General features: G+C 36.4%; 2 protein-coding genes across 2 annotated transcripts in view; one reads left to right on the top strand and one right to left on the bottom strand.

The window, feature by feature from the left end:
• Nucleotides 1–11,075, bottom strand: part of KNTC1 (kinetochore associated 1) — a 40,376-nt gene extending 29,301 nt beyond the window's left edge. Inside the window, exons 1-21 of the mRNA XM_010281566.1 lie at nucleotides 10,944–11,075; nucleotides 10,722–10,842; nucleotides 10,224–10,339; nucleotides 9,740–9,812; nucleotides 9,037–9,114; nucleotides 8,460–8,494; nucleotides 8,102–8,212; nucleotides 7,123–7,216; nucleotides 6,720–6,772; nucleotides 6,354–6,466; nucleotides 5,581–5,635; nucleotides 5,217–5,315; nucleotides 4,022–4,065; nucleotides 3,835–3,900; nucleotides 3,664–3,739; nucleotides 2,884–3,009; nucleotides 2,701–2,790; nucleotides 2,090–2,155; nucleotides 1,535–1,596; nucleotides 1,015–1,126; nucleotides 126–269 (exon numbers count right to left, since the gene is read on the bottom strand). Coding sequence (XP_010279868.1) covers nucleotides 126–269; nucleotides 1,015–1,126; nucleotides 1,535–1,596; nucleotides 2,090–2,155; nucleotides 2,701–2,790; nucleotides 2,884–3,009; nucleotides 3,664–3,739; nucleotides 3,835–3,900; nucleotides 4,022–4,065; nucleotides 5,217–5,315; nucleotides 5,581–5,635; nucleotides 6,354–6,466; nucleotides 6,720–6,772; nucleotides 7,123–7,216; nucleotides 8,102–8,212; nucleotides 8,460–8,494; nucleotides 9,037–9,114; nucleotides 9,740–9,812; nucleotides 10,224–10,339; nucleotides 10,722–10,842; nucleotides 10,944–11,075 — 1,866 coding nt within the window. The remainder of the gene's footprint in view (nucleotides 1–125; nucleotides 270–1,014; nucleotides 1,127–1,534; nucleotides 1,597–2,089; nucleotides 2,156–2,700; nucleotides 2,791–2,883; nucleotides 3,010–3,663; nucleotides 3,740–3,834; nucleotides 3,901–4,021; nucleotides 4,066–5,216; nucleotides 5,316–5,580; nucleotides 5,636–6,353; nucleotides 6,467–6,719; nucleotides 6,773–7,122; nucleotides 7,217–8,101; nucleotides 8,213–8,459; nucleotides 8,495–9,036; nucleotides 9,115–9,739; nucleotides 9,813–10,223; nucleotides 10,340–10,721; nucleotides 10,843–10,943) is intronic.
• A 744-nt stretch (nucleotides 11,076–11,819) lies between these two features.
• Nucleotides 11,820–26,517, top strand: RSRC2 (arginine/serine-rich coiled-coil 2). The gene is given in 11 exon segments (XM_010281568.1): nucleotides 11,820–11,825; nucleotides 14,485–14,641; nucleotides 15,246–15,289; nucleotides 17,899–18,089; nucleotides 19,083–19,226; nucleotides 22,945–22,970; nucleotides 22,973–23,048; nucleotides 23,149–23,228; nucleotides 23,847–24,079; nucleotides 25,277–25,366; nucleotides 25,879–26,517. Coding segments are annotated over 11 exon segments (1,227 nt in total). The 3' UTR covers nucleotides 26,059–26,517.
• The last annotated feature ends 836 nt before the right edge of the window (nucleotides 26,518–27,353 follow it).

Here is a 27,353-nt window from a genome sequence, read left to right as displayed (position 1 = left end):
GTAGGGAAATGAATTCCTTTAAAAAGACAGAGGAACAAGATTCTGACATTCAAAAATTAAAGTCTGTAGGTCTGACTATCTTAGCCTGAGAAAATTACATGCTGCATTTGTTAAGTCAGTCTTACCTGTCCCTTTGGCACAACTCTTCTTAAGAAAGGGATCACAACATTTTTAAGCCACAAACATAGTTCCTTCAAAGGAACAGCTAAATGGATGGCATTAAGCAAGTTCTCCAGCATTTTCTCATCAAAGCTGCTTTCAAAATCTGCCTAAAATATTAAAGCAGAACAATTACAGATATATGGAGTATATATTTATCTGATACTTTGTAAAACTGTTTCACTAATAGGAAGAAGCAATAGATTTCACAAAGAGAAAATCTCACTAATCATGGACAGGAATTTAGAAAGAATATAGCCCTGTTTAGAGAAACTAGAATTTTGTCTCCTTAAACAACACCTAATTGAAGCTATTTCTCTGCAAATTACAGTGGCAGGATCACATCCTATTACTTTAGGACTTGCTCTGTAGTTCTGTCATTAAGAAAACAACAGACAGGGACCTGAAAGTCCTGCACTAAAGAATATAATAGACCATAGCCACTATTATGAATGTGTCATTCAGAGTAAGGAGTCTATGTGATTATTTTAAAAATATTTTAAGGTAGCCAGCAAATGTCCACTTAAAAATTCTGAGAGCTGTGCTTGCAAGAAAGTGAATGGAAGATTATAACCGCCACAGAATAAATCAAAGAATTGTCATCCATCATGCATAGAAATATGTGTTCTGACATCAGAAATACCAGTTTATTCTTAAATCAATAAGAAGTTCAGCCTTTTAAGGAGATAGGTGAACAGGTAATCATTGTGATAACAGATGAGAGTCTGCCATAGACCTTTTCTTCTTTGAAGAGCTGTTCCATAACTGCATTGGTCTGATTCTGTTAAATAAGGCTGCAAATTTTAAGAGACTTTACATCCACCATAAATCTCAGAGATGTCTACGCCATCTCACCTGATGCCTAAGCCAGAGGTACTGTGCACAAGATAAATTTCCTTCTTCTAACTGAAAAAGGATATTCTTGAAAACGTCTTCATTATTCAAGAATTCTGTCCAAGCAATACCACTAGAAGCAACAGGAGGAAAAGAAACTCTGTTATTGTTATACGTCAATATTAAAGGAGTTGGGGAACCTCAAACCTTTTCCAGCTAGTACTATATGCTATAAGAGACAACACAGAATGTGTGTGTATAAAATCACCCCCCTCCTATATATGTTAAATAAAGAAAGAAAAAAATCTATACAAGATAGTGCATGTGCAACATATGTAATATGTTTTCAACATAGAGGATGATTCAACCTCTCTGCATTCTCCCTTCTCGACAGTAGAGAATGGGAAACTTCAGGAAGAAAAGGCAGAGTTTAAAGTTTAATGAACTCAAACAGAATAAAAATAATCTTAATTTCAGTGGCACATACTTAACCATTACAATTAAATTTACTTGAAATCTTAATGAAGAAACAGAAACAAACCTGAATTTCTCTAGTCCAAAAGCTCCATAGAAAGTTGTAAGCCTTGCCTGAGCTCTCAATACCTGAATGCAGACAAGAGATATAAGGTCAATAGCTGGCTTACCAAACAGTGATAGTATGTAGTTAGAATAACCATCACAGAAGAATGGAAGAAAATAAAGACTTTTCAAGAATTTCAGTTAATTACATGTGTAAGTTTGTTTAATAGAGCATTAATCTAAAACTTCAATTGTGTAAACACTTTACACTGATTCTCCTTGAAGGCGGATGCGGCCTGTCCAGTATGCAATAGGACTAAATAAGAAACATAATTAAGTACCTAAAAGTACTTAAGAAAGCTTCTTCCTTCAATTTCTAGAGCATCTAAAAATTAATCTTTCTGTGACTGAAGGAATGGCTTATTTCTGAAACCTGTTATTACTGTGGTTCTCTTTCATACTATAAAATATAACCTTGTTTAGATTTTTTAAACGTTCAACAGTAGTGCAGTTTTTAAAACTCTACGTCGTACTTGTTTATCATATGGTATTGTGGGGCCAAGAAGTTTGTCCTCACCTCAGTTATGGATACTGGAGCCCCATCAGATGGTGGAGCAATGGTTCTATCGTCTTTCTTCAAGATCTGAAACAAATACATGAAATGGTTTGGCTGACAACTCAGTACATGCAGAACATGCCAGACAGTATTATGAATTTAATAAAGACACACGCAAAAACTTAGTATCTCTGTAAACTGGAGTCTTTATTTTACAATGGTAGACTCTGATTGGATTTCTACACGTATGCAGGATCAGTCAGATAATATGTATCTGATTCTGTATGATAAGGCAGAAAAGACTAAAATAATGAAAACAAGAAAGGTGACATATTTTGAGATTTTAGTCTTGAAATTAATATTTAAAAGGTATGTAAAAAGACTACTACTCAAAACTAAAACCTGCCTTCTGATGTGCAAACAAAACTGTGAGCTCTTTTTTGCCCTTAAGCAATAGCAAGAGGTTGGAAGAAGCCTTGCTGCTGCTTCATGTTTGGTAACATACCATTTATAATGCATTTACTTTTTGAAAGACTGTAACTGTTTGGAAGATGTCCCCCCTCTGAAGTTGTACAGAAGCATGTAATAGGAATGGACAAGTAAAAGCAATTCAAATGAATAAAACCCCTTACTCTGACTTTAGCGTAGTTCAACATTTCTTGAGTGGTTTCATATAGCGGCCATGGAGCATTTATGCAATAATCCACAACAAATTGGCTATCCTGTTTGCATAAGGAAACAACTGAAATTAATTCCAAGCTCCTTTACAATTTGAATTACCTTATTAGAGAAAGAGGGTAGAAATAAAAACATACCTGAATTTTTTGCAAGTTTTCTTTGGCTTCGTTCACAAGATCCAGCCAGTTTTCATGACCATAACTCCCAATAGAAGCTGAAGCTAGTTTCTCTAAAATAGTGTTTGCTTTCACTTTGTATACAAGCTATTTAAAAAAAAAAAAGTGTCATTTTCAGTTTGATGCAATTAAGTTTTAAGCAGACAGTCTTCAACAACTGAAAACTTTATACTTCGCTCACAATGTTTTTGAGATAAAGTGTGTCCACATACATTGAATGATTTCATTACAGAAATGGATTACCAATTAGTCTCTAACAATTGTGGTATCTTGTTATCTCACCAGCTAAGCCTGTTTTTTTTAATTTTAAAAATCAAAACAAAAAAGCAGAGAGAACATTCAAATGGCATCATTTGAATAAATCAGTTAATGAAGCCAGACTACGTGTTACTAAAGGCACGTGAATTTTTTTTTTTTTTTTTAGCAATACTGTTTCGTACTACTTAAAGGGACAAATGTCCCTTCTGATCCAGTAGTGCTTGTTTTGATCAGAAGATGTACTTCTTCACCACTTCTCATTGCAAGGTTTGATACTTATTATAAATAAAACTATTGTTCACCATGTAGTCATCTAATTTTGAATCAGCTTTCAAGTATAGCGAGTTGCTTTGTAAAGTAACATTCCACTACATTTGTAATATTTTTAATACTTTCTGTTGGACTACAGGGCAAGAACATTAATCACAAGTTCAGTTATAGTAATTAATCTCCAAATGTATTTATCAAGAGTGGACAACTTACCTCAACATCTAGTCCAAATTGAATAGCAAAATTCTCTGCTTCAGTAAATTTGTGTTTGTGAAGTAAGCGACTTAGTCTAGGGGTGAAATAAAGTGTACTACTTCAATATAAGTGCCAAATCACAGATTAAAAAAAAAAAGAAAAAAAAGAGCGTTTCATGGAAACTAGTACCTATTTTCTGGCAAGGCTTCAGTTAAACTTCTCATCACAACAATAGAAACTGGGCCTTCAGAGGGTCTGAGGATGAGAGGGAACTATGTGAGTTTATCAACTGTGAAACAACTATATATAGAAGTAATCTGCCATAATATATATAATATATAATAACAATCTAGTAAGAAACAAAACACTATCTTACATCTGATGTTTTTCATGAATTCCTTCCAAGAAGTATATTGTATCCTGTAGAATGCAATAACAGAAATAGCTAGGTGGAAAGGGAAGTCAGTCATAAGAAAGCACAACTATAATGCATTAAGTGTTTCTTAATCTAGAAACAAACTACTGCTTTTCTCTCAGATAAGTTTGTTGTTTTTTAAAAATTTTATTATAATGATATTTTAAATGCTATTATAATTATTTTAAATTACATTTTAAACATGATATTATAATATTTAAATGATATTATTCCAGCCATCTAAAATTTCTGAGGGCCTTAACTGAATAGACTGAAACCACTCTGCTACCCCAGTTTGATTACCATGAGTACATCCTCCACATGAGTGAATCATCTTCTCAAAATTACACGCTTTCATTTTGTCCAAGCCATAACAGGTTGCACTGTATCCATCTTCACATCTTTTAGAACCTGATCTCTGTGCCACATTCCACAGAGGCAATATATGCCTTGGCATTTCCCACCTTGACTATCATCTCAGATCAAAGAAAAGGGATCTATTAGCCACTATTTTCTCCGCTATGTAGTTGCATATATAAACTTTTCTTTCAATTGCTTCATACGAGTTAAGCAATTTCATCAGCTTTGTATTTTATTGTATACCAGATCCAGAGCTTACTACATTCACTTTCATGATTCCCCATGAAGAGCCACCGCTTAGACTTGCGACTTGGTACCCTCTCACACAACCCACTCCACCAGTTTTTATAACATTCCTAACTCATAAATTTCTCACCATCTTTTTTGACCTTCTTTCATTAAAGTCTTTATAAGGAAGCAGTTTGAACAGTAAAATAAGTAGTTCTCTTATCTAAACTTAAATAAATCCCAAATAAGTCCAGGCTAGTTTTTTATGCTAAGGGAACTGGAAACTTCATATGGCTGATGTAACGGCAGCAAGAACTGGCAGCAGTATTCAACATTGCAATAGACCTGAGCCTAGAATTCAACTGTTCAGTGTGCTATATATTGTATCTTTTTCTTCATCCTTTGGGGACATTATTTAATCTTTCTTTGTATAGTTCCTGCAGTTTCTAGCACAAATTCATTCTAATCTAACAAGAATAACCCAGTGCCCTCTTTAATAATTATACCTATTGAGACAACTATATTTATTGAAAGAACAGCAACAACAACAAAAATAATCTAAACATACTGTGCCAATCCCACTTTGAACAAGTGAAGAAACAATAGATACTTCCAAAGAATAGAGCAGTTGCATAGTGGGCAACGCAAAAACCATTAGACTTCTCATCTATAAAAAAAACAGGAAAAGAAACAAACAAGTCAGAATTTTTTTTCCTCATACACTGGTGACAGACTGATGTTTGCAGGAACATTTCTGGATTCTTATGGAGTTAGATGGAAGACACCATTTTATAAGTTTTAATGAAAAAGCAGATCTCCACAATTCAAGAAAGTTTAATGAAGTTTTAGATGTTGTCTCTCTATATAGGCCTATTATATACAATTAGGCTGCATAACAATTGAGGAACAGAACACAGATAAAGATATTATACCTGTTTGTTATCCAGTATTGTCATGACTATGAGTTTAACATTGGCAAGCCCTTGCCTACAGAACAAGAGAGAGAAAAAAGAAAACAAAAATATACTGTATAAATCTTATCTTAAAAGTGTGAAATATTCTGGCTTCTGAGGTTTAAAAACTTAGTTTTCCATGGAAACTGGTACATTTTAAAACCCTATAGTGCACCCAAAAATAACAGTGTCTTAGTATGTAGAGGACATATATTTAACCTGACACTTTTAAGCTTTTCAAATGGATCCGATTCTTGCTTTTTTTAAACTGGCATAGAGCAATGGAAAGAGCCAAGACTCTTGTCTTCTAATCTTAATTACCATTAATTCCTTTTGTATTTTAACCAATACACATATCTTTAGATTTTGGCTTCCCCATCTGCAGAATGAAGACCTTACTATTTGGACTATCTGTCCGAAAGACAGACTAGCTTTTTTATAACATCAGACTTGTAAGCAGTATTATACACCTTATTTTAGATGAGCATTTCCTAAATGATACAGGTTACATGCAAGATTCCTTAGCAGACACAACAGATAAACCAAGAAAAAGAAGAAAGTGCCAAGGTGTTCTTTTCTACAACACAAGAGCTAAGGATACCTACAGTCCAATTATTTTGTCCTACTGACTAGAAAGATTTCAAAGGTTTCTAAAATTCACTACCACAGAAAATCAAGTGTTTGTGGCACATTTGCTATAACAACAGCCAACTTTTCACTTTTCAGAATTGGTGCTATAATGCTTTACTTACCGTATGACTGGAGAAGAATCTGACTCTGTACTTAGAAGAAATTCTTCAATATGTATTGAAGGCCAATCCCAAATTAGAGTAAGAGAATAAACATCCCACATGCTTAAAATATTCTAGATTAAAAAAAAAAACAAACCACAAAAAAGATATGAAATACATGTTTTCTTCATAGAAGCCATTGCCTGTCTTTTTTTGAGCAGAATATGAACACATTCCATAGCTTAAATAATGACTAGGAGAAGAATAAAAAAATCCCACAGTAATGTCAAGATCCTCTGTAAATATAAGTAACTTTATTTTATAGAATAAATATAGTTGGTTCAAGAACACTGTAAAACAAAGACTAAACCAAACCATTACACATACCTCTGTATCTAAAACAAACAGCAGATTGTCAAGAACTTGAAGTTTTGCTGCACCTAAAAAATATCCATAGTCACATAAATTTATTATTTTTCTTGAAGAATGTATTGGAAGCAAAAATGTATTAAAATGTACAACCAAGCATTTGAAACCTACAGATGTTTAACTTTATGGCACTTCCTAGGTTTGTAAAGGTTTTAGCTTAAACAGAATTGTGATTTACATATCTAAGTTAAACTCAATGATTTTGAAGCATACATTTTGGCTGTACCTTTACAAGAAGTGTTCCATTCGGTATATGTGTATTTACTAAAAACAATGAAATAACTGAAAACATCTTAGCATTTTCTGCAATTAAACATGAATTCTACACTTGCCTATAAAAGAAGAAAACCCTCCTCTTTACCTTTGATCAGACTTGAATCAGCAAAACTTCGAACAGACACCAGGTTATTGGTAGTGTCTACCTCCCATTTGGAGAGTACATAATTGCCTTTACCCTATTAGTAAAAGCAAAGTAAAATGGGATTATACGTTAGAAATTTGGCTATTGACAGGTGTGCTTTTTCAATTGATATTTAACTTATAAAAACACTTGGAAAGCTGCAAAACTAACTTAAACTTTATTTCCAGTTACTGTTGATGTTTGGAAAAATATATTTTTTTTTTTAATTTAGACGACTTCTTTTCTCAGTTCAGGATTGGCCTTTACTACAGCAATTGTTACAGTCAGCATCCCCAAACATTTCTGGCTCTTCTAAAAACACGCCATATTTCAAAACATCTGCTTTCCATTCTCACAGAACATAAAACCTGAATGAAATGTACACTGAACCTACTGAGAAAAATTGCACTGAATTCAACAGGCTTCAGTCAAGGAACTCGGAAAACTTGTTTCTAGTCCAGAATAATATTTCAAAATATGTCTATATTTTTTTTTTTTTATTAGTTCCTGTACTTAATTCAGGCTTAAGGGCTTTGTTCAGTTGGGACCTTAATTGTTACTTTGGCAAGCCTTTGTTGAATGTGAATCTGATTGGAAGACTCTTGCCAATTTTAGCATTGTTTCTGAGCTCAAGGACAAGGCTATTTATAGACTAGCTTGCACAGGCTAGGAACCACAGTGATTTACTAAGGTCATGAAACAAGGGTGAAAATATTGTTTCTGAAATGACAACAGTTACTTCCTTACGAGAAAAACTACAGACGGACTGCATAACTGATAACCTTTAAATTTACAGCGAAGGAAACGAAAGATAAAAAGTCTTAGTTCAAAAAGTTTATTATCTTCTTTTTCAAGCAGCTAGAGATAAACTTGGTTGCAGATCAAAAAATGTCATCACTGATCAGATAGCAATTGTTACGAATATATTCTTAGTACTTACCCCAATTATCAAATGGATTTTGTTCACTGAGTTACTTATCACAAAATTATGACAGCCGAGGCTGTGATACTCTTCTGTGGAAATGAAAGCTGTCTTTATCTGTCCTTGTAACTTGTGGGGTGGAAGATGAAGGGAAAGCGAACAAAAGGGGAAGAAAAAAAGTAGTTTATACAATCAGTAGATAAAACCTTGAACTGCTCAATTCTCTATGTACAGAAAAAGTAATAATCACAATTATGAGTTGTAATAATAAACTGGTAAGTAGTCAATGAAATGTACAGAGCAAAGTTTTGTTACAAACTCTGCACTTAATACGTATGTTAAATGCATATGTTACAAGTTAGCAGGTATTTCTTACCTTCTTTGCCGTAATCATATCCATCTTGTCAATTGCTACATTAAAAGAAAGATTTAAAAAAAAAAAATAAAAAAAAAAATCAGTGTTATATAAACTTTTCCAAAATTGAAAAAAAGCCACTAAACACCACACAGGATAGTTTAACCGTAATCTGACTATGCTGAAAAACACTTTAGCGAGGATCTTTGATAAGGTCTATTTCTATTGATCACAGTATTAGGTTACAGAAAATTAACTAATAACTATACTCATGCAGCATTACAAATTTAAATTATTCCCAATATTTTTCAAGACAGCTAGGACTGCTTATGTCTTAAAATCCTGCTTCCGTAGTATTCAGTACTCTCCCTAAAGCAGTGATGCAGAGAAACATAAGTTAAAGGAATTATTGGAAGAATACAAAAATAATTCTATTACAGAACTAGTTGTATATTGGTTTCTTTTTAAAAACAAACTAAGATTACACAGAAAATCCCAACTCAATCTTATTCCCATTAGAAAGCTGCATGGAAAAGCTCTTTTAATACAGCTCTTCTTGTTCAAATGGAAATCCCAGGTGGTTTGTAGATCATCTTACCTTCCTGCGTTTTAGCAAGTGGGAGACACATAATGCAGAAGAATCCATTGCTTGTGAGAATGAACATATGACAAACACCTAAAAAAACCCCCGATACAAGTATTTCAAACTTAAGTATTCAATAGCTGTAAAGAGACTACTTGCTTACAAATAGGACAGTGAAATAACTGTCAAAAAAAAATTTAATCTGACCAATAGATTAGACTATTTTTAAGGAAAAATTTTGCCGCCTTTAACTAGATCAAGTTTGTACATCTTAGAGTTTTGTTTGAAATTATGATTTTTGTATGCATCCATCAGACTGCAATTTCTGTTTTCATGACAAAACTACATTTAATTACATTATATTGTGATAGAACAAGACTGGGAGCTTATAGGGCAGTAACTCCTAAAATGTGAAGTCTGATAGAAGGAGACAGAAGGAATTCTTACTTTTGAGCGTTTTCATATGTTTAGCACAGTCTCAGAAGAAAGAGGTATTGAGTTCTGAATGTTTGTGGTTTTCTCTGACATTCATAAAATAATTAATGAGAGCTAAATATCTTTACAGAAAAGCATTAAGAAAAGTGCATTTAATGTGTACAATGCAAAGTAAAGCTGTATCTGAATATTTATTTTGTAGTATCTTTCCCTGAGAGATGTTAAAGAGGAACAAAACCACAAAAATTAAGACAAAGGGGCGATAAAAAAATTAAACTCTTACCTGCATCTACATTATCTTTTTCAATAAAGACATTTAAGTAAGTCTTTTCATTTGAAGATTTTTCAACCAAAAGCTAAAATGGAATCAACATAAAGGCTATTAAAATACTACTCTGTATTTTATCTGAAAAACAAAAAAACCAAGCCCCCCCAAACCAACAAAACAAAGCAAAAAAAAAAACCCCAAACCCAAACCCTCAAATTCTTTGAAATACTGATCGTCATTTCAAACTTCAACCTTTTTTCTTTCATGCAGAATTGGTTCTTGTTTATACATGCCATTCCTAAATATATTTTGCTTATTTTGGAACAAAATTTATGGGAACAAAAGTGTCCCTTTAATCTGTTCTTCTGTCCAAACTAGAAGATGTGTTTAAAACACAAGAATGTTTGTATTTTGATATTTGGAAGAAAGAAAAAAACAACTCAAGAAATTCTGAGAACAAAAGGTTTTCAGCAAAATTAGAATAGGAAAGTTACTGTACCTTGGTTAGCAAGGTTTGTTTTGATGGTATGTGAATAAGATGGAAATTGCCACTTCTCTCGCCGACCACAAGAAATTGTTTTTCTTGACACATACCAACTACATCCACATTAGTATCTGAAACGTTCCATGGCAAAATGTCAAATATTAAAATTTGGTTTTTATTAATAGACAGTCATACTTGAAACACAGGAATTGCACAATACAGTGTCCCAGATTTCTTCCAAATTATTTATTTTGATTTCAAGAAGTACAGGAAAGGGCATACAAGGCCATTTCAGTGAAAAGTTGGTGAGCATTCTAGTTAAATTGTACAGAAATGCTAGTTAATTGTATACAGAAACAGCAATCACTTTTTATTATAGGTATTTGTTAAAATACTTCCCTTTATAGGGTAGTTGATATGCAAGATACTTGCTATATTTTTCTATATAAACCTAACGTATGTATTTTAAAAGTCAGTTTTAACTTCCAGTGGAATTCCAAAGAATAAGCTTACCAAACTGAATGTGCATCTGAAGACACTGTCCAGTACTGTCAAGAAGTGCCACTGATCTGTCAACAACAATAATACTGCCATGCCTTGAATTGCAGGCATACAACTGTGGATTAATGGAGACCTAACAACAAAAAGGTTGTTACTGAAACACTTTAGAAAATATGACAAAGCAGCTCTGGTAACTATTAAGGAAAAGAACAACACAGATTTAATGAATTCTACCTTTTCTGAAGATGTGATTTGAAGTAGCGTATCCACTTGGTACAATGCAGTTCCACATTCGTGTCCTAAACCTACAGGGAGCTGCTCACTCCCTGTGTCATCATTTGCAAGAAGTTCAATATCATTCCACATGTTTACCTATGACAGACGTTTAAGGAACAATACTGTAAAGCAGAAAGCTTAAAAAAAAGTTATATGATCACACACAAATTATTGATTGTATTATTCTATCGTGATTCTGCGTCTAGGAGAAAGGGTGGCACAATAAGCCCCTTCAGGGTAAACTGTGTGTTTAGAAAAGACAAAGTTAAGAGCAAATGCTCTTAGACAAAGACAAAGCCAGAGCCAGAGCAATGTGGCTCCCAGCTGACGTCGGCAGCAGGCCCGACTGAACGCAGCGTGGCGAGGACAGGTTTCGCGCCCGAGGCTGAACGATACCCAGTACCAGAGCCCTCCCCACCACGCAGCGGGCACCCCTGCCCATAGAGACCGCGAGCCATCCTCCCATCTCCTCACCGCGGCCCCGGAGGCCGATGACAAACCACTACCGCGCTCCCTCAGCAGCTTCAGGCTTTCAAATTGGCGGGAGCCCCGGCTCCGCTACGGGTCGCAGCTTAGGCCAAACAGCCTCCAGACGCGAACGCCACCGTTGCTAAGACACCATCTAATCCTTCTCTGCGCCCAGAAGGCACCGCGGCTCTCTCGCTCCCTGCCGCCTTCCCCCGCCCCATGGTTACATCCGGGCGCCCGAAGGGAGAGGGAGGGTGGGGCGTGTCGCCTCGGTTCGCGAGCGCTACGGCCGCGGCTGCTGAGGGACGTTGAGCGCCTTGTGAGGAGTTGTCGGGGAGGGGGAAGCGACGTCCCGGGCGCTCGGTCATGGCGGTAAGTGGCGTTCGCCACCGGGGTTTTTGGAGGGAGCCGAATTGGGGAGGGGGCTGCCACGGGGCGGGAGGGAAGAGCGCGTGAGACAGAGAGGGCTGGGTCGGGAAACCGTGTGCGCGGAGAGACAAAATGGCGCCCGCCGCTCCTTAGCTTGCCGGCGCCATGATGGGCCTCGGGGAGGGGTGGCAGCTTTTCACCCATTATTTCTCTCCCGGTTTCCAGAAGTTTCTGTTTCATTTCTCAGGGCTTGGAGAGAAGCGAAGAGGCCTTGTAATCGAGGCCCTGTCGTTTCTTGGCTGGGGAGAGAAGTATTGTGGCTACAGGAGCAGGCGGTTCTTGGAGGGGCTGAGGGGCGCAGGTTGCCTGGGAAGAGAGGAGGAAGGGGATCGATTTGGTGGTTGGGCCATGTTCAGTTTTTCATTCACGTAGCTTTTCCTCTCCTATTACTTTTCTTTGTGTTGCGTCATAGGCCTGTTTTCAGCGTCTCCTTGAACTTGGTGACTATTTGCCCCCGTTCTGCTGTTTTGATGGTTAATATCGAAACGCCTCTACCGTAGTTATCACTGTCCTTTATGTTCATACATGGCCTAAGAGTGTAGCTTCTTTAAAATTTGTGTGGCGTGGTAGCATGTAAAGGTGTTTGCCATAATTGAGTTGAACCAGTAAGAGTAGTTACCGAACCCGCTGTGGTTAATTTTTTTCTAAAGTTATTAAATAGTATTGATTGAAAAAAAAGCAACAAACAAACCGGACTCTAAAGAGATAAAACTTTTTCAAGTTGACTTAAGTACTCTGTGGTGTTTAATCTGGTACTTTAAGTTCTTATCTTGAAAGTTTGACCAGTGGTGAAACAGAACAAGAGGACAATAAACTTCTGCAGAAAATTAGTGTGTCCCCCCCGCTTTTTTTCTGATGCTTTTTTTGTTTATATAACTTAACTAGTTAAGAATAAGATTTTTTTTTTCTATAAAAGGACTTGAAGAGTTATGGACTTGTAGTTTTGCACTTAGATTAGAGGCACTATCTTTGAAGGTCCCCTGAAAGTGTAGGTGAGGGGATTGTTCAATGAAACTGTGAACCTGGAGCCTTTTGAGATCAGAGAACAGTCTCTTTCAAGTCTGTCAGCCTTTTTTGGTTTTGTAGAGGTGAGAGACTTCTCTAAGGTGCATTGCACAAAGGCATTAATGAGCAACAATATGTATAAATAATGAGACTAGTAGGCTCAATTTCATTGGGGTACTATGTTTAAAAACCCAGTTAACTTAGACTGTTAGCTGGTATTCTCTTTACCCTTCTCGAGTAACATGGAAATGTAAACTTACAGAAATCTAAAAATTCCTGTGAAACATCTTCTAGCTGAGTCTTTTGGAAACCTTAGATGAATAAGGAGGGGGGGGGGAAGTATAGATAAGCAGATGATAGATATGGAGTGCCAAGGATTGTGATGGCTAAGGATTGTGATGGCTCCCACAAATAGGCGAGTCAGTTCCTACTCTTTATAATGTTCTAAAGTTTTCAGGATGTGGGTGGGGTATCAGTAATATTGAGAAGTGTCACTGAGATTATAGCTAAAGCTCTGCTGCAGATGCAGTCTTAAGCGGTCAGTGCCCTTGTCCATATGCTGGTGTGTTTTGAACTAGATATCGGTATACCATGCGAATGGAGAACCTGCTTTCTCACTCTTTAAGAGATTTTACTAAAGATGTGTCTTTGTACAAATGCAAATTACTGAAGAATTGTAAAGACTGAACAATAGTAGCTGAAATATAAATCCAAAGGTTTACCTGTAGCATTTTATGAAGAGAGTCTACCATTAATACACAGTATATTAATGACAGTCTGTTGTAGTTTAAGAAGAACTAGCTGCTTTTTTTTCGAAGCAACGTATATAAATCAGCATTTGAGAGGTTTTCGTGTGTCTTGTTTAGTTTGGGAGTAAAACTTCAGCTGGTAGAAGACCCTGCAGATTCAAGTCTGCTACGCTAAATTGTCTTCATGAATAGCATTTCTGGGCCAAATTATGACCTTAGTGAAATCTTCTGTAGCTGCACAATATTCGGAAGGTGTGATTATGACTGCCATTTACATGATCAGAACAAGAGAGGCCAATGAATCTGTAAAGGCATTAATGAAAGCGCATTCACCTTTTCCATTCTGTTCCTTTCATGGCATTGTACACCAGTTGTAGACATTTACTTCTCCCAGCATTGAATCACAAAGCAGTCTTGACTGCTCTACACAAGATAAGTGTCTGTGTTTAGTCCTCCTAGGTCAAGGTTTGGAAGGGTTGGAGGGAATGTCTTGGTTTTTGTCATCTAAGAAAAATGTGATACAGAAATTGTTGGGACAGGTGGATGTGGCCTATATGTATTCTCATACAAATACATGTTTTTGCACAGAGATATTTCTTGAAGTCTTTTCCTTATTCAAAAGTTAGCTGTCTAATAAAATATACCTAATTTCATTTCTCTTCAAAGTTCTTTCTGTACTTCATAATACCATGAGGATTTTGTCTTATGCCTCAGTAATGCCCTAACTTGTGAGGTGACTTAAATGTGTTGGGGTAGTATTGCCCTAAGTAATCTTAGTCATGTAAATAGTTTGTCTTGTTTTTCAGTCCAAAGTTTCTGTGTTTTAAACATTCTGCCTTCATGTGTAGGGTAGTGATACAGAACGCGATGGAGTAGCCGCAGAAAAGTCCTCTCCAGAAAGAGAGAAGAAAAAGGAACAATCAGATGCCTCTAGTTCTCCCAGAACATCAAAGCATCATTATTCAAGATCACGCTCACGGTCAAGGGAGAGAAGACGGAAGTCAGGTATGGTCTTTGTATAAGCAAAGTAGCTCAGTTATGTACTGGTGTATGTTTCTAGAACTGAAATCTCTTTAAAGAAAGATCTTTAAAGCTGTTTTGGAAGAAATATACATAGTTCTAGTAACTTGTTAGAATTAAGTAAAAATGAAGGTACTAATTTTGTCTGTGTATCTTAAATGTGTTATATTGAAACTTTGCCATTTTAACAATAGAAGTGCTAAGGAAAACGGTCTTGTCAGTGTTGAGGGGATGGGGGGGTACACCACCAAACAGAAAACCATACAACTTTGTCATCAGTTTGATAACATACGCTTAGACTGGGATACTTTTGCATGGTTGTAACAAAAATAAGGTTACCTGGCTGAAGAATGTGACTGGAATATGACATGGGCTATTTTTTCACTGTCAGAGCTTAAAGAAATGCAAACAACTGGGAATAACAGCTAGAGTTTGCTTTCTGCAGTAGGTATTTGAATAGTGCTGTTTGTTTTCTAAATCTCTATTCTTGACTTTGGGGGGTGGAATAACTGAAAGGAACTAGAGAGATTATAGCTAGCTGATCTCCTCTTTAACTTGGTAAAAAAGCAATAAATGTTTTCTTCTCCAGATACTGAAGGAAGAAAACACAGAAGCCGGAGCAGAAGCAAAGAGGTAATTAACACTTTGTAGCGTTTAGGTAATTGTACGATACATCTTAAAAAGTATCTTGTAGTAATGCACATATGTGTAAACCTATATAAATGACTTTATGGTAAGTACAAGAAATTGGAAACTTTAAGCTTAAAAATGGATATGGAGATCCTTTCATAGTGAAGCATGATTGCAGCCATCATGTTGACAAGGTAATAGTTTTATAGAAAAATGCTTTCAGAAACTAGTAACTTAATTGCCTTTTTTTTTTTTTTTTTGGTGGAAACAGCCAAAAGAAAGAATTCATGTGGAGAACTAGAATGGTGTTCTTGATGATTTTCACAGAGCTTCCATTAACCAAAGGCCTTGGGTGGCTTTATTCCTGGCCAATGTTCAGGACTTTCAGTTATACATACTCATCTACTTAAGTATATTAAAAATATTTCTCCATCTGACTGAGCTCTGTTTATTGCATCCTTTAACTGTAAAGACTGTCATAGTTTGACAAACAAGCTGAGTCAGCTGGAAACATGACAGTAGCAGCAAACATTTCAGAGGGCTGTCTCTTTTTTAAAATAAATAAATATGTGTGTGTGTGTGTGTATATAGGGGAGTGAGAAGAGACAGCATCAATAATACCTTGAAAATAACTGGCTTACACACCAGGGAAGAGGTGAAATGAGTAAACCAGGAGCATCGAAATAGTCACAAAGAAGCTTAAGCCATGTGGGGCAATAGCAGGCTGGGTCAGATGAAGGACACTTTAACTTTTAACCTGGGTCAGGAACTTCTCCTTCCCCCATTCCAATGGAAGCTCTGTTTAAAAAGACGGAAAAAAAAAAAAGGAAAAGAAAAATAATCTAGGAGAGTTTTTGTGAAATTGAATATATTGTTTAGCTCACATGATAACATTTCTATAATAAATCATACTCAGCGTGCTAATGCGCGAAGAGACTGAACTGAAGACGCTGCAGACTCAGATAGCAAAATTATAAGCCTACTTCATGATAAGGTAACTATTAGTCATTCAAACTCATATTTCCCTTAAAAATATCTTAAATCCGTTATGGGATATAATGGTGTTTTATTACTGAGTGTGTGTCTGGAAGACGTGATTTAAAAAAAAATCTTTTTAATGTTTTAAAAAAAAAGTCCTCGCTTAATTATGTCTAGTGTTTTGCCATGCTGTTGGATCTAATCTTACACAGTTTATTTAGCAGTGTGTAGTTTCACAGAGTGAACAGATGAGGAGTAATGTCCCACAGTAGATTTACTGTTTTCATTCATTTGCAAGATTAAGCTCGTTGTAGACTAAATACTGAATATAAGTGATTCTATTTAATATGTATAACAGAACAACTACTTATGTAAATACATACTTAATGTACAGGTAACAGCTCAAACTTCAGATGTGTTTTTATGTAACAACTGATGATTCAAGGAGTTAAGAATGAAATACTGTAAAAGCAGGAAAATAACATCATTGTATACTTGAAGAACTATAATCAAATATATTTAGAAATGGATATATATTAATAAGGAGTTAGAAAGGCTTGGATAAGTGGATATAAGCTAATTATAGCATGTTCTCCAGAGTTATTTTGATAGAGAGTTACGATTATAGGAGAGGTTTTATGAGTAGTTAACAGATTTAGATAAGCAAAAAAAAAACCTCTGAAGAATTGGGGTTTAGTCTAAAATGAATGTATAGTGCTTAAATTGTGACTTGAAACAAAACATGATTTAAACATAAGTGAGCTATACTTTTGTGCTAGAAAGATTTCAAAATAAACTGGATATATTAAGAAAAGGTGTTGATGTCATGACTTAGTCTCTAAGGAAAACACTGGCAAAAATCAGGCCTGACCTTGCTAAGTATTTTTGGCACTGCAGCTATAAAAAGGAATCTTTTTTTAAGAGGCACTGCAGGAAGAAATTGCGGTATAGTGGAGAAGCATATCTTTAATTTAAAACTACTGTGGGAGTTCTCGAGAGTGATGCATGTTAGTTTTAAATACTAAAAATGGGATATCAACCATGTAACTTACTACTTTGCTTTTTAAAAACTGTTGGAAGTTACTGACTGAAGAGAGTTTTGCTCTAAAAATTAATTATCTAATGATGGATAGAAAATGGAGTTCTAAAAGCAAAATAGTATATGTCTGCAACTGTATATGGATTTTAGTAACTTTCTACATGATAGGCTTAGGCAAATACTAGATATTCACTACAAATGTGAGTGTGTATATATATGCATATTCATAAAGTGTCAAGTACTTAAAGTTAGGTACTTATTTTGTGTTTGGAATTGAGACAGTAACTGAGAATGATGGGTTTTTTGTTAAAATGCTGCAAACTCTTACGTGGAAACACTGTAAAGATACCTTGATGGATGCTTTAGAAATCCTTTAGACAGTGGGGAGGAGGGAAAAGGGGGAAAAATTATAGCGTGCATTTGCAACTTTGCATAGTTGGTGGCATTAGGTAAAATAGACATCCCTCATGATTGAGTCACACTCCTAAGGTTACTAATGTTGCATCACAACTTATCATTTTTTATCTTCTGATACCCATACTAACTCTCTTTGTTGCACTATTTTCCTGAAAGAACCAACTTCTTCTTAAAACAGGCAAGAAGACATGAATCCAAAGAGAAGTCCTCCAAGAAGCACAAATCTGAAGACCACAATGACAAAGAACATTCTTCTGACAAAGGGAGAGATAGCTTAAATTCATCGGAAAATGGTGAGGATAGACATAAACGCAAAGAGAGAAAATCATCAAGAGGGAGGAGTCATTCAAGATCCAGGTCTCGTGAAAGGTAAGTTGTTTTACGTGATTATTCTTAAAGTGCGTTTGCAAAAGCAGTGTTTGGAATTCATGGAGACATCTGAAGTAAAAGCTCAGTTATATTACTGACCTAACTTAACTCTAAAGCATCAATTTATATTGCATGTTCCAGTTTTCATTGGGTAGTGCATTTGCTGGTACTTGGGGTTTTTTTTCAGATTGGTTCTGTGTAAAAGTACAAAATACGTGCACAGCTTTATATAGGTAGTCTGACTCATGTTTATAATTAGCATAGAAAATTTACAAACAGAGTGTATTAAATGTTCTCTGTTGTCAGTGACAGGAAAGAAAATAGGCTTCAGCAATGTCATGGCTTTTTACCTCCTAAATCAAGAACTTGCCCAGAGACAGTGCTGTCTAAGCCTCCTTGCACAGTAGGCCACCTAGCACACTCTTACGTAGGAGAATTGCTTGGGACAAATAAGTTGCTGCCAGCAGAACTTTTCAGCCAGCTCTGCTTATAGCTGAGGAATCTGTAGCAAACATGGCAGCAAGGAACAAGCTTCTGCTGATAATAGCTTGAGGCACTGTGTGTGACTCACAAGCTGAAATTTGGGCATCTCTTCCCCAAGGTATTGGAATACCATGGGGAGGAGGAGAGTTTTATTGCCTTGAATTTAAGATTCCCGCATCAGATTAGTTTGGCTGTGTGTTTGTTTTGAGGTGTAAACTTTAATGTACAACTAGAAATAGCTATATTGATGAGTACAATTGTTTACATAAACTCTGTGTAACTCACTTGTCTGTTGTGGCTGGTGATGGGTGTGTGGTTCCTTTCCCATTTCATCTCCTAGTCTTAGAACTTAAACTGTTCCAGGCATGAACTCTTTCATGTATAGTTTGCAGCCTCCCCACCCTGCCTGATGTTTTTTGCCCTGTGGTGATGAACCTGTATGTAAGTCCTTAAGTAGAAGGTGAATTTAAACATGGGACTATATGTAAGAATTTGGGACATGTGTTTCAGACGTCATCGTAGTAGAAGTCGTGATAGGAAAAAATCCCGATCTCGCAGCAGAGAGAGAAAACGACGTATAAGATCTCGTTCTAGATCAAGATCTAGACACAGACATAGAAGTAGAAGTAAAAGCAGAACTAGGAGTAGAAGCAGGTAAGTGTTAACTTGCATATACACTTAGCAGTGGTGTTTGGGTGAACGTTCTGTGGCGGGCTGATGTATAGAAGAATGATGGGTTTGCCAGTTCATGTCTATTCAGTGTAACTAAAGGTGTTTTGGCTTTTTCTCAGATATATTGATTCAGTGGGTTAAGGACTTTGCATAAACTTACAGAAACATTTGTCATAGACAGCTTAAGTGTCTCAGATTCTCAGCTCTTCATAGCATGACTTCCTGTTAGCAATTAAAAGTGCTTAACTAGTTATTTTGTGGGTGTCTTATAAACGCACTATTTCAGAACTTTTGACTGATAAAGTAGAAGGAAAGTAAATAATATTTCGACTAGTAATGATTACCACAGTTTAAGCTCTCTTTTGGTTTCTTATACCACAACTGAATTTACTATTTTAAATGGGCTGTTTAAATGATATTTAAGTGGGAAAAACTGAAGGACAAGATACAACTAACCCTCTCATGTTGATACAAGAGTAGTGTAGTTGGCAAAGCACAACTTTAAAAATACTATTGTATTTATGTCTTTTTATTTGTGTATATATCATAAAAGGGTAGCTTAGGTGGAAACTGACTGTCAGAGCAGATACACTGGTCAGAAGCTAATCCTGATCAGCTCCACAAAGTTTACTTAAAAATTTCTTGTCTGTGAACTAGCACAGTTAGTGTAGCGTTAAGGTGAATTTTGAGTCAGATGGACTATTTCTGATCTGAATGTACTATTCTGTGTTAGTGATTACCAGCTCCTTTTTGTCAAGTTCAACATGAGAATATTTATTGTGTTGATTTTTCTTCCTATCTTGGGTGCTTCCATTTCTTCCTTGAATTCTAGAAGCACAGATTGGAATACTCTAGCTAGACATATACTGGCTTATTCTGTGTCTGTTTGACAGAGTTGAGATCCATGCCTTTACCTGGAATATGGTAAAGTTGACGTTTTCATCACTGTATAGAAGTTAATGTTTTCCAATACTGATGAATCATTCAGTATTTTGGTGTAGAGTTATGAGTCTATTTGTATACGTCACCCCTGCATTCTTAATGCCCTGTGGGGTTTTCTGAATGAGTAAGACGAAATATGACTTAATAACTACTACAGTTCTGTTTTTCCCCTCCTACTTGTTTAAAGTAAAATGCGTAGTTTGAATGCAAATTGGTGTCCCTTCAGAGCTCCCAAGAAAGTGTTGCCAGTGTTCCAGTTCATTTCGTAGTGTTTTCACTAGAGTATTTTAAATTGCATATTTAAAGGGTGTAGAAGTTGGTTATGACTACTCAACTTTACAGTGGATCATTGGAGACTTAAGAATCTAGCACGCTCGTGTAATGCTACAACATCACTTGTGAAACAGTTAAGAAGACTTACCTTTTTGAAGAACTAGTTGAAGTACATGGTTTGTGTCCTATTTTATTTTGGCGTGCACTTTCTACCAAACTTTCAGCTGTCGTGAGTAGAGCTGGGTCTTCAACTGGTATACGTGTTACTTGCATTTCATGGTATGTAAGCCATCTTCAGCATGATTTGGAAGGCTTCAGTTCCTCATTATTGTGCACTTACTGTTTTTAAAAGTCTGTTTGAACATTTTGTGTTTAATGGCTCCCTGAAAACTTCACGTTGCAGAATAGCATTTTGCTTCTATAGTGGAATTCAAATTACCTGAACAGCAAATGAGGGAAGAAAAAGTGAGGGATAGTTATAGCTTAGGAATTTCTTCCACTGGAAACGTGCCTCGTTGGATAGTGATGGACATACTGCAAGAATCCATTTAAGTGCTGGTTTTGTCTTGCACATCCTAGAGGAGGAAAATAAGTGAGGTGTAAGTCTTTTTTTAACAGTAGCTAGAACTCTTCATCAAGTTCTGGGCTCAGGTAAAGCCTTTGGAAAGAATTAGGGGGCAAGCCTTGAGGGAAAACTCTTCACAAGCCAGATGAACAGAGTAGGTTTCGACATCATGTTTAAACTCAGCTGTGAAATGAATTCCCTTGTTCATGAAATACAGTATTTATTTTGTTACAGTTAACAAGCTATGGCAGAAGCATTTGTAAATAGTAGATCTTGACATTCTCTTGATGGTTCTTTGCATAATCTCAAGCTCACAGCTTCAAGTGATCAGTCCTCACTAGCATTTAAACTAATCTTTTTGTTCTGTGAGCGTGTAAACCCTCCTGGCAGTTCTTCTGTGGCATTGCTCTGATTTTAAATGCTAGGTGAAAAACCATGACACCATCTACTTGTTTCAAATGGAAATACTTAAATACAAAAGCTCAAATATTTATTTCCTTAATGTTTACCAGTGCAATAAAGCATCAGACCAAAGACAAGACCAAACTACAATAGTCAGCACGGGAAAAATGAAGGTATCTTTGAAACATGCATTACATCTTATCTCAGGAATGCAGATCTGTCACTTCCCAGTGCCTGAATCTGCATCTTGTCATCTTCTATGAAAAGATAAGTTTCGCCTCCTTTGTATTCTACCAGATTTGTCATGTAAACGAGGATCTCTTTTTGTAACTTCAGTCTACGTTTCATGATGTCTGTAGATGCTGCCCAAGTTGCAAACAGAAGAAACAGAATATCTGAACGCCATTTAAAAGTGGCTGTTGTCAAGTTAGCTATTATCTCAAATGGTTGATAATAACATTTAAGTATAAAATTGCAGAAACATCTTTGTCTATCTTAAATTACTGTTTATGGCAAATCTGGGAAAAATGTGAGTGATCTCTCCTGTAATTTAAGCTTTGTTGGACACTTCCAGTATCTGTGACTACTTTGTTTAAAACATCAGTGTCAGAGCCTTAAACAGGGATAAACCCTTATCTCTTGTAATGTAGATATTGATGATCCGGGCAAGGAGAAATACTGGTAATAGTACTTTATATGTGTATTTTGAGTGGCTGTTGCTTAGATGGGACTAGATGTATATGTCGTAAGAGCAAGTTCTTGGGAGGAGGTGGGGAGAAAGTTACTAAAGGAGAATTGAACTGTATATTTTCATATTTTGCTTAAAAATATATTTTATCTGGGTTCTTTTCAGAATGTCAGGCTACAGATAATCATGCCTCATAGTTCTCTGCGCAGTACTGTCCTGCTCAAGAGCCAACCTGAGACAAATCACGTGTTAAAACCCGCTCTCCCATTTAGCTCGATAGCCTCCCTCAAACAGTTGTCCAAAGCACGTTTAGTGAAGAGCATAGAGAGGGGAGAGAAATACTAATTTCCCTGAGTACTATTCCAGTTTTTAAATTTGGCCTCTTCAAAATGCTCATTTTTTACATAATTACAGTGCTGTGAGGTCTTTCATGGTTTTACAGTATTCTTGTAACTTGATCCATCTTACAGTTTTCTTGCAATTGACTTTACCAAAAGTTACATGATGTTTTTTCTTGTCAGGTTTTAGTATGAATCTGTAGAGCAGATCTCTTTGTTCTAAACACTAAAGTATAACAGGGTAAATGAATACCCAGAATTACACATTCTGTTACATCTTGCAGTTGGAAATCTTCAGGTTTAGTTCTGTCTTGTTACAAGGCAAGTGTGACTGTTACGCTGTTGTTCTGTAATCTCTGTGAAAGCTGTTCTTGAGAGCTCTCCAAATGAATCATTAAGTGATTTTTCAGAGTTGTGATCAAATACTTTATTAAATATTAAGGTATACATGTAGCTTCATTGTTTTAGCAACTCTGTTAAATCTGGTTACAGAGAGCGAAAGAAAAGAATTGAAAAGCCTATAGCCGGAGTCCAAGTCCGCCACCTTTTCGGGGACGAAATACAGCTATGGATGCACAGGAAGCATTAGCCAGAAGGTGAGAAATTATTATGATTTTAACGGTATGTGACATAAATAAGCTCCTGGTGTTGATTTTGCATGTCTAAACATTTTTATTCTCACGTACTTACTTCTAGGCTGGAAAGAGCAAAGAAACTGCAAGAACAGAGAGAGAAAGAAATGGTTGAAAAACAGAAGCAACAGGAAATGGCTGCAGGTAGTCCATGTATATTCTATTAATTTCTAAACAATAGTGTGAGCGAAAGATAGTGTAAACTTATGTGCTGAGTGTTACAGTCCTGCGCAACAGGCATTTGGGTTTTCTGTCTTTGTAAAATCATTAACTTGATCCATATATAAGAACCACAACTAGAACTAGGTAATGTTTACAAAACCAAAACAACAACAAACATGACCCCCCAACAAAAACAATCAGGATTTCTTATCACTTACCAAGTATTGATGACTTTGTAACAAAAATGTTGTATGTTAGGCTGGTAAATGATGTAGTGATGGTCATTGGACCCTTCCTTTATGCATCATTAAGGAAGAGTTTGAAAGCTGTTACCAGATCAGGGGTATTTAGTGCATGAGGTACATGAGTTTCACTTTTAATTCTGATTTAATAAAACTATTGGGACTTGTTTCTTAATTTACAAATAACATGTATTTTATCATGCATTCGTTACTCAGACATTTTCAACTTATTTCTGAAGTATTTCTGAAGGGAAGTGTTTGGGGGTTTTTGGTTTTGCTTGGTGGCGGTTTTTTTTTTTGTTCTTTTCCAAAAAAGTCTAAACTTAGTGTCTGATAGCAATTTACCTTTCTTCTTCAGCGGCTGCAGCTACTGGAGGTTCTGTTATTAATGTTGCTGCTCTTCTGGCGTCGGGAACACAAGTAACTCCTCAAATAGCAATGGCAGCTCAAATGGCAGCACTACAAGCAAAAGCACTAGCAGAGACTGGAATAGCTGTACCTAGCTATTATAACCCAGCAGCAGTGAATCCAATGAAATTTGCTGAGCAAGAGAAGAAGCGAAAGATGCTTTGGCAAGGCAAAAAGGAAGGGGTAATGTTGTCCTTTCTTACTTCCATAAAACTTGTTTGGAAACATATTGCACTCAGACAGCTTAAGAATGCTTATTAACAACATTTCCAGCAGAACTACTGTCATACCTGTTACAAAGTGTCCCAACTAACAGCAGCCCAAGGCAAAACTTTAGGAGTGAAAGGACTAAGATAACTAGACCTTCAAGTGACAAATGGTTGTGACACAAGCCTTAGGAAAACCCCTAATGTCATATGACTTAAGAGGTATAATTGAATTTTAATGTTACTTGTCAGTTTGCCTACAACTTGCAACTAAATACTGGATGCAGGTGGTCTCTTTTTACTGAAAAGTGATGGCTAAGCTAAAGAAACTGTAATTGACCACTCCTTCCTGGGACTGTACAAATTTTTCATTCCATTGTTGTATCCTGTCCTATTCCAGACTTGAAAAACAAATCTGCAAGCCTTGCTAGTAACTTTTCAGGAGTAGAGTAATGCATTACTAACACAAGCAAAAGCTTTAAATACAAATAAGCTTTCAAACTTTTACGCTGTGTCAAATAAATGGTCTTGCAATTGGCAAAGTGTAGGCCACCAAAAAAGCCTCCTGTGGCAGTTGCTTTTTCAGGAAGTTGCTGGATTTGAGTACAGGTTTTGCCCGCTGATACTGTGGAAAAATTGTTTTTCTTTCAACACTATACTGGTATGGAAGTGTGTTTGTTACATGGGTTTATTTATCATCAGGTGTCTGTTACGTAAGAAGCTCACTTAGTTTTTCACATCAGAAAACTGGTTCATGTGGCATTGATGGGAGGCAAAATGGAGGGAAGGAGAAACCTGGATGCTATTTAAGCAGTCCTTCCTGAATTGGGCTGTATATTGCTTTATTGTAATAAACAAATTCTTTTTTCCATAATTCACGTTAAGCGTGTATTCTAACACGGTTTCCAAACTGTATGGAGATGTGTGCAATGTACCCAAGTAAGAAGTAGACCTCCTTTTTGAAACCTATGGTTAAGTAGACTTCCCTCACAAAGCGTTTCTGTGAGGATGCTGCAGGCATGTCAGATGTGACTTGGAAACCTTTTACTTCCAGCTGTGCTAGTGCTACACAATGGGCTCATTCTTAATGCTGCTTTTTTTGCTTGCTGCTGTATTGTAATATTAACAGAAATGTAGGTAAAAACGTGATACTTTTTTTTTTTAACTTGTGCAGGATAAATCGCAGTCTGCAGAAATATGGGAAAAATTAAATTTTGGAAACAAGGACCAAAATGTCAAATTCAGAAAACTGATGGGCATTAAGGTAACGAGTTCTGAATGTGTACTTAAATTTATCATTAATTGTAGAATAGTGATTTTTTTGTATTTTAAGTTAAGCTGATACCTGATGTAGTTAAGAGCTTTTTAAGTATTTCTCATTAAAGTTCACAAGCAGCATCTAAATCTGAATTTGATTAAAATTCTAGTATTTTGTTATGTTTCTGGCTAACAAGGCTGCTGTTATGATCCGTGGTTACAGTTACCACTGTTGTTAATATTCATAATCTGATAAACAGTATTATTTTGTATAGGTAAGTTAATTGGAGACATTTATTTGAATGAGTTAGAAAAAGGAACTGGGTGAAGGCCTCTACGTGTTTCTTGACAGTGAGAGGAAAGCTACACTAGAGTGTTCCAGCAGTGAAGCCAAATGCTTGAACTCTTACTAGCCTTTGAAAACAACAAAGCAAAATTGTTATGTTTAAGACACCTGTAGCATATGAAAACACCACTTCCTACACAGCTAATGTTTGTTTTCTTCTGTCTGGTTTCTAGAGTGAGGATGAAGCTGGCTGTAGTTCAGTTGATGAAGAGAGTTACAAAACGCTGAAACAACAGGAAGAGGTTTTCAGAAATCTAGATGCACAGTATGAAATGGCAAGATCACAGACTCATACGCAAAGAGGAATGGGATTGGGGTTTACATCTTCAATGCGAGGAATGGATGCAGTTTGAAAAAAATACCAGTTTTAAAGTTTGGGACTATGGAAGGTTCTTGTTCAAATGTTGGGTCCTTGTTCACCAAAAAGCTAGCATTCTAGCTTGCATGGGTGTTGCATTGACTTTAATTTATTGAAAAATACAATTTTTTTGTAAATATCAGATCAGTGATACTGGTGTTAGTGTTGTAATCAGGTTATACCCACTTCCATTAAACTTGACAGAGCTATAGAAGGGCAGTATTTTTTAGTTAAAGTTCTACTTTTCAAACCAAGCAGCAGATGGGATAAACTCATACATGGATATTTCATGTCCACTGTCTTGTGTACTTTTGTACTTTAACCTTGTACAGTTATTTTCAATTCTTGAAACATGAAAGAAAACATTGTGTAGATGTTATTTAGCAGTCTGGGCCAATAGGCACATAATCCAGTGCAAAAAACCTGGTTAATAATAAAGACATTTTTTCTCTAAGGTCTTATTTTATGTTGATTAAGCTGTCTTTTGGGCTGAACTCTAAGTAAACTAGTTAAGACTTGTCAGGAAAACTTGAAAAGTCAGAAATAGAGTGTTTGGTTCGGCTTGCTTATCTTGAAGTAGGAGGGTGATGAATACTGAACTCTTTTAATTTTTTTGGTCAATTTGATACTCACAAATTTTAGTAAAGAGAGAAGGATAGCAAAGCCATTGGTGAGAAAGGTAGGATGTTAGAGCCCTTTGCTAATACTTAAGTGCTTAAAAGTAGTGGAAAGCATGTTAACTTTTTGTAGTAGGTTACATAAGCTTGTTTTAGCAGACTGCCTGTATCTGTGTGCATTAAGTGCACGAGGCCTTGCCCAGCCAGGAGCATGACTCCAGTCGAGGGCAGGATGCCATTTGGATGGGGCGTACTTAAAAATACTCTTGTCCTACTCCTTGCTGCTGCCCTATTTTTCTGCACCCCTCACCCGGAGGAAGGGAAAAAAAATAAAAAACAAACGTAACAGATGGTTGCTGGAGGCAGGAGTCCGTCCGCGACGCTGGTCCCCCATTTTGGGGGCACTTGTCCTCCGCAGAACTACAGCTCCCAGCGTGCTGTGGATGGGGCGTACTTAAAAATACTCTTGTCCTACTCCTTGCTGCTGCCCTATTTTTCTGCACCCCTCACCCGGAGGAAGGGAAAAAAAATAAAAAACAAACGTAACAGATGGTTGCTGGAGGCAGGAGTCCGTCCGCGACGCTGGTCCCCCATTTTGGGGGCACTTGTCCTCCGCAGAACTACAGCTCCCAGCGTGCTGTGCGCCGCTGACAACCCAGCACGCACTGCGCCC

The sequence above is a fragment of the Phaethon lepturus genome, unplaced genomic scaffold (assembly GCF_000687285.1).
Source record: "Phaethon lepturus isolate BGI_N335 unplaced genomic scaffold, ASM68728v1 scaffold22602, whole genome shotgun sequence".
Classification (NCBI taxonomy): domain Eukaryota; kingdom Metazoa; phylum Chordata; class Aves; order Phaethontiformes; family Phaethontidae; genus Phaethon; species Phaethon lepturus.
This window is presented reverse-complemented; position numbering and strand designations above follow the sequence as displayed.